Source organism: Hyperoodon ampullatus, assembly GCF_949752795.1.
Source record: "Hyperoodon ampullatus genome assembly, chromosome: 3".
NCBI classification, from domain to species: domain Eukaryota; kingdom Metazoa; phylum Chordata; class Mammalia; order Artiodactyla; family Ziphiidae; genus Hyperoodon; species Hyperoodon ampullatus.
Window position 1 is genome coordinate 58,931,816 of NC_136916.1, and position 9,384 is coordinate 58,941,199.

General features: G+C 49.3%; 1 protein-coding gene across 1 annotated transcript in view; it reads left to right on the forward strand.

The window, feature by feature from the left end:
• Positions 1 to 4,118, forward strand: part of LOC307050131 (NADPH oxidase 5-like) — a gene marked incomplete at both ends in the record, with an annotated part of 113,603 nt that extends 109,485 nt beyond the window's left edge. The window contains 3 exon segments of the mRNA XM_079699947.1: positions 2,798 to 2,953; positions 2,956 to 2,963; positions 3,987 to 4,118. Of these exon segments, the coding sequence (XP_079556073.1) occupies positions 2,798 to 2,953; positions 2,956 to 2,963; positions 3,987 to 4,118 (296 nt within the window).
• Positions 4,119 to 9,384: the final 5,266 nt, after the last annotated feature.

The following is a 9,384-nucleotide window of genomic DNA, read 5'->3' on the forward strand; positions in this document are numbered from 1 at the left end:
AAAGTTAATCTGTTAGTCATTATTTTGTTTTGTTATGTTTTACTTACGGAAGATCTTATATAAGGAGGAATATCTCTAGATATGTTTCTAACTTCGAGAGAATTAGTGAGGTTTTTTTATAGTGTTGAGTTCACTGGAACTAGATCTTATTTGGCTGGTTAATTATCACAAGGTTGCCATGAGTAAATTCAAATTCCTATGCTAAACATAGTTTATAAGTTCAAGTAATCAGACACAGTTTTCTACAAAAAACATTCAAACACATATAGTTTACTATAAGAAACATCCAAAGCCTTAAGGCACCAGTCAACAGTCTTTGGAAGAGAACAAATAAACCCTAGAATGTTGTAGTAAAGCTTCTTGCTCTTTCTTGTAAATAACAATTAAAGCAAATATTTATATAGCATTGACTTTGTTCTAAACGGTTTTAAGTATATTAATTCATAAGAAACTTGCTTTTATGATGACAGCCTAAGGGAAAAGTTTAGATTTAATTTAAATTTTCTAGTTACTGGTATATAAATATTTGCGGTTTGCTTCTTCCTAATCTGTGTAAGCAAAGGGTAACAGCTAACCCACTGCTTTGCATTCTCAAAGCCACTTGAGTCAACAGCTTTGTCACCTCAAATTTCTTCCAAGGTTTCTCATTGCAGCTGAAGCACATGGTCTCTGATTTCAACTTTAATCATATACCTCCGAGGTTTGAGTCAAAGAATTTGTGGTTTATAATTTTTAATTTTTATAGCTTAAGCTTCAATTGTGCTGTTTGACTTGAGTCTTTTACTCTATCCCATAATAGCTGTAGAACCTTGGGCACATTGCTTTGCCTCTATCTTCTCATCTGAAAAATATGGATACTACTAAGTACCTACCTCGTAGGATTGTTGTGAGGATTGGGTGAGAGATCATCTGTACAGCACTTAGAACAAGGCCTGGAGCTTAATAACTGCTCAGTAAATTTACCAGTAGTAGAAGTTGTACTAATAGTAGTAGAGGTGGTAGTACTAGTAGTAGTAGTAACTGCTCAATAAATGTAATAGTAGTAGCAGAAGTAGTAATAGTAGTAGTAGTAATTGCTCCATAAATTTAATAGTAATAGTAGTACCAGTACTAGTAGTATTTAATGGCTATGTAATGAATGATACAGTGGTTTGCCGTAAATTATTTAACCATGCCCCTACTACTGAACATTTTGTTTATTCCTAATTCTCCACTATCATAAGTAAAGCTGCAATTAATATGCATGAGCACATAGTTTTGTTTTCCCCTTCCTTTGGATGATTTCCTTAAGAGAGTGTCCCAGAAATGGGAGGACTGTCTGGAACACGCTGTCTTGGAGAGAGCGAAAACCTCCACAGCGCCTCCTTCTCCCTCCCATTCTGATGTCTCATTCTCTCCTTTCTTACCCCTGTGTGGGGGAACGGGGGGTGGGGGGCAGTGACTCTGAGGGAGAAGGGCCGGGGCTCTCTCAGGTGGGCATCCCTTACGGTACGTCTTCTTCCCTCCTGCACCACCACACTACTCAAGTTCAGTGATGTGTGAAATAAAATGTGGTGTCCCTCCTAGGGCCATTTGCATTTTAACAATGGCTGAGATCTTGAGCCAAAGGAAAAGTGGGCTAATCGTGGCATATGAAACAATAGAGAACAAGCTGGAATGGCCTGAATCCTTTAGTGAGAGAGAATCCTTTAAGGATAAAGGATTGTCAGCTTGTGAATCCAACATGGTAGATCAGGCCCCTCCGTTCCTGGCCTGCATTGTGGCAGGGGTGTGGGGCGGCACTGGCCAGTCTTCTCCCCATAATGGCACACCGGGAAAATGACAACATTTGTTTGCCACCTCTGGGAGAATGGAGGAAACTGCTTGAGCACAGAGGTGCCCACCTGGATGTACCAATTGCCCTAGAGCTGGCGGGATCAAGTTCTCACAAACCTGTCCCATTGCAGACACAGAGCTGTGGACGCTCAGGCCTAATGCGTCTCCTAGATGCCAGTCTCTGCTCTGTCCCTTCAGTCCTCTGACTCCCCTCCCTGAAGTGCTCTTTTCATCTCATCATGCCCTGCTCCAGTACCCTCTCCCTGCCCCCATTCCCTAGCTGGGCATTCCAGATTCTTCACGTTCTGGCCTCCCTGTGTGTCCAGTCCTACCCGCTGTTGTCCCCATTCAAGGATGCTGGGCTCCAGCTGGGCAGTCACATCGTGCCCCACAAACTCCAGCCTCCCACCTTTGTCTCATGCTACTCCCTTCTTAGGGTGCCTTCCTTCACCTCCCCTTTGAGTCTCAGCCCTCTTCCAAGACCTTGCCCAACCCCCACTGTCCCAGGAAGCAGCTGCGTGTGCTCCAGCCTTCCCTGTATATCAGTAGCATTTGCCGTCTGATCCACTCACTCAACCCTTGACTCTCTGGTCCCAGTGGTCTTTCCATATGTGTATGGCTTGTGTCCCCAACTAGGCTGAGTAGACACCATGAGTTCAGAGACCAAGGACAGCCACGCTGCCTGGGATTCATTTACCTTCTGTAAATATAAGGTCCAGGTCCTGGGGTGGTTGTGAGACTTACATTACACAATGGCTATACGATAGCTCGTCTATGCCGTGCACAGGGCCTACCCAGCTCGAGCAGCTCAAGATAGCCATCTTTCCTCTCTACAGCACCGGTCAAATGGAGGTACTGGGTGAATACGGTTGGCTGACAGTGTGAGTCCCCCTTCAAGTCACAGGACAAGGTGGCTGGCATCCTGCCCTGTCCCCATCATGGGTGCTGGCCTCTCAACCCTGCCCTCTCCTCCCCAACGTAGGCCGTTTCCTGGAGCTGTGCATGTATATGACCTCCGTGCTGGGCAAGAATGACATGAAGGCCATTGGTTTGCAGATGGCCCTCGACCTCCAGGCCAAGAAGGAGAAGAAGGATTCCATCATGGGCCTCCAGACACGCAGCCAGCCTGGGCGGCCAGATTGAACAAGGTAAAGGCCACCTGGAGCCCTGAAGCCTGCAGGGACTAGTGGGTTTGAGAGCCTGAAGCAGTGACTGGGGAGATTAGGGCCAAACAAGCAGGGGCAAAGCTTGAGGCCAGCATCCGAGTCCAGCCAGGATCTCAGGGCTGGAACGGGAGGCCAGGGACCTACATTCTGGCTCCATCACTAGCTCCCTTTGTTCCACCCCTAGCCTCCATTTCCCCATCTGATCACAGAGGAAGTTCGCCCATATAACCTCCAAGGCCTCTCCCAGCCCTGACCCCCTACAAACCAGAGTCTGAAGGCCCCAGTGGACAGAGCCCCGAGGAGGCATCAAGTCTTATCCCTTCCTGGTACAAACAGGGAAACTGAGGCCCAGAGCCACAGAATAGTTTGCAGTCTTTCTATTTTATTCCTCAGATTGGTTTTATTATTATTTTTCCTCCCTGAGCACTTAACAGTTGGGGTGCAGAGTTTGCCTGAAGTGACCAGAAGGTATTGCTTTTCAAACTGCTATAGATGATCCATGTTTAGATAGTGAGAGCCTGGGGGGAACGGGATGCCAGTGGGGCTTCGGCACCAAGAGAACTTTAGGCAAAGGCAATTCTTAAGCAGAACTTGGGGTGGAAAAGGGTCCTCGCTGGGGGAGAAAGCCTGACTTCAGGAAAGCGGCATTTTGATGGAGGCCTGTGGGCTAGCATGAGGTTGGGGCTTTGGAGGTCAGTGCCATCGCCCTACAGCACTGCAGCTGGTTTAGTGCACATCTCCCCCATGGATGCAGCTCCTTGAACCGAGGGCCTGGGTCTTATTTCTTTCTGGTCCAGCCCCTCCCTAGGGTTGGAGTCAGGTTACTCACTGAGCAAATGGCCCCTAAACTAATGGCTGAAGCCAAGCAGCTGTGCCCTGGGGCTCCTCATGGGGAGGACAGCCATCCTGGCCCATCATGTCTTCGGCTCCACTGGGTGTGTCACTAGGCAGGTCCACGGTCCCCCCTCTTCTCCCTCTGCTCTCCCCCAACCCTGTGCAGTCCAGGTGTTCCAGAAGTTAGCCACTGAGAAGAAGGGCAAGGAGCAGGTCTTCTTCTGTGGCTTCCCAGCTCTGGACAAGGTGCTCAAGGGCCATTGTAAGCAGTTCAGCTTCAAGTTTTTCCAAGGGAACTTCTAGCCCCGCCTCTCCAAGCTCTGCCCAAACCCGCACTGCCCGCCAGCCGGATCGGATTGCTACCAGGGCCCTGCAGAGACCAGCCTCAGACGACCCAGAAAATCCTCCTTAACGTGCAGAACAGGAGGCCCTAGGGGACAGATGGACTTCCTTCAGAGCCCAGGGAGAAGGGCAGGGCCTTGTGCGGTGCTGCTGTGAGTTCTGAGATTGCTGTGGGACTGGTCAGACTGGGGGCGGGGGATGGAGGGGACATGGTTGGGGAGTGCAGGGGGCCTTCTCAGGGCAACAGCTTCTCTAGAAGTCCTCTGAGGATGCCTTCCCTTCCTACTACAGTGGTCCCAGACCTGCCTAATCATCACGATCATTCAGGAACTTCCACACACTCAGCATGTTATTATGAAAAATTTCAAACATACAGAAAGTTAAAACAATTGTGCAGTGGACAGTGTTACCCACTTTCTAGATTCCTCGGTTAACATTTTGCTGTATTTGCTTTACTGTGTGTTTTCCATCTATCCCTCCGTCTAGCCATCCACAAATCTATCCCATTTATCTGATGCATTTCAAAGCACACTTTGCTACTCAGAGGAGCTTTCTTTAAATGTAGATTCCTGGGTCCCACTCCCAGAAATTCTGATTCTGAAGATCAGGGGGTGAGACCCGGAATGTGTATTTTATCCCAAATCCATTCCCATAGGGAGAGATAAGCAGCTAATTTTCCCTTCTCCTTATGTCATTGTCTTCCCATCTCCCTATTTATCTGTGTCCCTTTTCTCCCTATTTATCTCTGCCTGCCTTTCTCCCTGTGTCTCCCCGCTGTGTGTGTCCCTCCCTTGCTCTGCATCACAGTTTTCCCTTCTCTGCACACACTGAGTCATTAGAGAAGCAGTATGGAGACAGCGTCTCTGTGTGTGTCTCTCCATGGGGGTCACAGAAAGGCCTTGTGCCCAGGAATCTAGCAGGTTGTGACTTGACGCTCAGTTCAGCCATGCCCCAGTGACGTGGCCCTGGCAACCTCTCTGAGCCTGTTTCTTCATCTGGAGTATGGGCCCGGTGCCCCGTCCTCCCTGATCACAGTTGCTGAGGGTGAAATTATATACCACCATTAGTGCCCAGGACGTTCATCCTCCATCCCTGGGTGGCTCTTTATTGCTCCAGGCATCTGAGTCTCTGCATCTTCTCTCTGCACCGTAGCTCCCTCTGGTCTGTGTTCCAGCCTCTGTCTGCATCTGTCACTGTCCGGGTAGGAGTGGATGGCAAGGACAGAAAATACAAAAGCCCCCCTAGGAGACTCTTGGGGGAGGAGAGGTCCTAGGTGGCAGGCAGGCGCAGGAGGGGTAGCCTCACCTGTCGGATCCGAGCTGGGCGTTTTCTCTCTGCCCCACACTACAAACCCCTGGTGACCCCACTGTTCCCGGGCATCCTCTGCCTTGCAGCTGGTCTTGCTGGGTTCCATCTCTTCTGTGACAGCCTAAACTCTCCTCCCCAAAACTGCCTTCAGGGGGTTGGAATCAGGCACTTTTCAATGGGATTGTAGATTGTACCTTTCTTTTCTGTGGGTTGGAAGTACTTGGCATAGAACAGGTAAAGAAGCTGGTGACAACCATGATGGTGACACCCGTTGTAAAGGGCTGGGCATCAAAGGGGGAGGGCGGGGCTTCCCTGGTGGGGCAGTGGTTGAGAACCTGCCTGCTAATGCAGGGGACACGGGTTCGAGCCCTGGTCTGGGAAGATCCCACATGCCACGGATCAGCTGGGCCCGTGAGCCACAACTACTGAGCCTGCGCATCTGGAGCCTGTGCTCCGCAACAAGAGAGGCCGCGATAGTGAGAGGCCTGCGCACCGTGATGAAGAGTGGCCCCCACTTGCCACAACTAGAGAAAGCCCTCGCACAGAAACGAAGACCCAACACAGCCATAAATAAATAAATAAATAAATAAATAAATAAATAATCACATTACAGAAGAGTATTTAATGGTGGGAAAATGATCTTAGTATAGCATTAAGTGCAAAAGGCAGGTTAGAAAACAGTAAGTGCAGTTTGATCCCAATTATGATATAAATATGTATTAAAAAAAAAAGGGGGGGAGGGCGGCTGGGATGCAGCCAGTGAGGGGAGTGCAGAGGACGAGCAGAGAGGACCCTTGGAGTCATCTTGCGGATGACAATGAAACAAAGTCGGTGGGAGAAGTTCTTTTCAAAAAGAAGCAGCAAGAAAAGGGGATGGTGGATGAGGATGTTGAAGTGCATCTTGGGGCAGAGGGTGCAATGCACAGTGAGGACTGAGACAGAGAAAAGACGGGACACAGGATGTCATATCCAAGATGTGGGAGGAGCTGGAGGAAGAATACAAGAGGAAGAGTGGGACCCAGCTGTCAGCTCTGTGGTGAAGGAGGCAACCACGTGCCGTGTGGAGGGCAGGAAGACAGAGAACTGGGCTCAAGGAGCCTCTCCTGGGGCTGGGAGCCAGCATATCTGGGAGGCCTTATGTTGGGGCACTTGTGCATGATCGTGTTTAATTTTCAACAAGCCTGGGATAGGCACCCAACTCACGTGGAAGAACTCAGACCAAGAGAAGTTGTCACCAGCTTAACTGGCAACATTCTTGGAACCCATTTCCTCCTGTTGAGTCTGTGTTTTCCCCTCGTAATCAGACTTGGGAAGGCTTGGAAAAGCAAAAACAAAAACAAAAACAAGAACAGGAACAAAATACAACTGTCACTCTATGGAGGGTAGAGAGAGGTAAGCTAAGAGGTCCTGATGGGCTGGGGTATCTAAAGAGGATATAGCAAAGTCACGGGGGAGTTGGCAGGGCAGAGTCTGTTTAGCACAGGACTTCACACACACACACACACACACACACACACACACACACACACACACACAAACATCACCATTGTTTTACATTTCGCCCAGTCTCTGTCCACAATGCCCTAAAACACGGGTGCCCCAGTCCTCAGTCCCTTGCTCTCTCTTTACAGACTTCTACCGTTCTCCCACTCCTCTATACAAACAGCCAACTGTTCATGTAGAACCTTGTCTTCCAAAGGGCGTGGAAGCACGTGGAGGAACTTGCACCTCGATTCTAAAATGCCTGAAGGATCCACACGTGTGACTTGTGACCACGTGTAGCGAAGGCTTTCTCTCCAGACATATTCTGCTTGCCCACTAGAGGGCACTGCGGAACCAGCGATCTCGGGAGGTTTTGTTTTGCTGGGAGGGACACTGGTTGCTGAACCTTAGTGAATCAGGAAGAGCCAGGGAAGACCGTGCCCCAGCCCAAAGCTCCCGCCCCGGGCCACACCTCCAGCCCCAGACTCGAGCAGAACCGTGAAGTCCAGAGACTTCATTTTCTAGATCAGGGTTTCTCTAGCCGCCAGCCCCTTACCCCAACACACAAATGCACGCACAACCCTCCTCTCCCAACCCCCTGCCCACACACACACACACACACACACACACACCCCTACCTCCCATCCCTGTACCCAGTGTCCGGGTTCTGGGCTTCCCTCTTTTCTGTCTGCAAGGTCAGAACAGGCCTGGCTTGGCTGGAGGGATGGAGTTTGTTGGTCCAGGCTCTGTCACCTCACATTGTCACAGGTGGCAGGATCAAATATGTGGGTATACAGATTACTCGGGCTGTCCGTCTGGATGTTTCCTAGATGCCCAGATGGGAGCCATCCTGCCGTCAACCAGAAACAAATGCATCCCGATGGCTGGCTGACTTTTCTCCTTCCACCCAGATGTTGGCAATGCTGTAGGCACATCTGGGCCCAAGATGGCCAAGGTCGACACACACACACACACACACACACACACACAGAACAGAGCGGGAACACAGGCGAACTGCAGATCAGCGGTGGGTGTATCAGGGTGTGTGCTGCCCTCTTCCACCAAGCTGTGAGCTCCTGGGGGTCAGGCCTTTGGCCCCATAGCCTCCTGTAGAGGGAGGGGCAAGAGCCCTAACCGGATACCAGCTCCCACCAGGGCAAGGGGTTACTTAAATGGAATCATCCTCGGGAAGGGTCTTCTGCCTGTAACTGTCACTTGTAATCTGGGGAACAAAAGCGCAGGCACAAGCCCACTGAATGAATCGCTTTGCCAGGAGGCTCCACGACGCTGTTCTGCTGTGACGACAACTCTGGCAGAGACAGCAGTGTTAGTGAAACAAACCGTTAGGCCCCTGCCCCAGACAAGCCGCACAAGTGCAGTCCGTTAATACACTGCGACACAGCAGTGTTGGGGGGATGGGCTGGGGGGACGTGGATGGTATGGAGAAGTGTCACCGCCTGGCAGACAAGGTGGAGGTTAGGATTAGCCACACCAGCTGAGACTGGCTCTGGGCAAACTCCCTGGAGATGTGCCATGGAAAGGCCTTTGCCCTCTGAAGTTGGGGCGCCCGGCTCTGCATTGGCTTCTGCCCCAGTCAGCTGTGTGACCTTGGATCTGCCCCGTGACCTCTCTGATCTCTCACTTCCTCAATGAACAGATGGAGGATGTGTGTGTTTAAACGCCTGTACATGCATAGTCATTTCCAAAAAGATACACAAAAATATATTTTATCTGTTTGCTCTGGGGAGTGGGAATGAAGAGAAAGGAAGGAAAAGATTTTCTTTTTTGGGTTTTAGGGTTCTTTATTACTTTTTATTTTCTACCCCTCTATCGATTTTGAAGTTTCTATGATAAACATGTATTCGTTTTATAGCTTTATTTTTAAAAAGAAACCCAAAGTAGAATGTTAATTTAAAAAAAAATTCAAGTACCAAGTTTTGATATGTTTCTATTCCATCTGACAAAAACCAAACAGTATGTGTATCATGCAGGAGACAAATAGATAGAAATGTATTGGAAGACGTTGAGAAAGGTGCACACCAAACAGTTCACAGTGGTCAACTGTGGAGAAGGCAAAAGCACTTTTGTGGTTTTCTCTGTTCTGTTTCATGTGTTTATGTGTTACCCATGTAATGTTTCACAGCATAGAATTTTTATACCATGCACTTCATATATTACTCGTTTTTTATCTACATACTTATGTCATGGCCTATGTCATTTTTTTAAAGAATGAAACAAAATGGAGAGATTGTCTGAGGTGTCTTCTAAAGATCCCTCATATTGATTAGTTCTCGAATGGAAGTGTTTGGGGCATGGCTGGGACTGAGGGAGCCATCCCTCCAACTGGGGGGCCTCTCCCGGCCTCTTCTGCAGAGTGTGGCTGCTACAGTGCCCGTATTCAGAATGCAAAGCTGCCAGCCATAGATGCTCTAAGTAT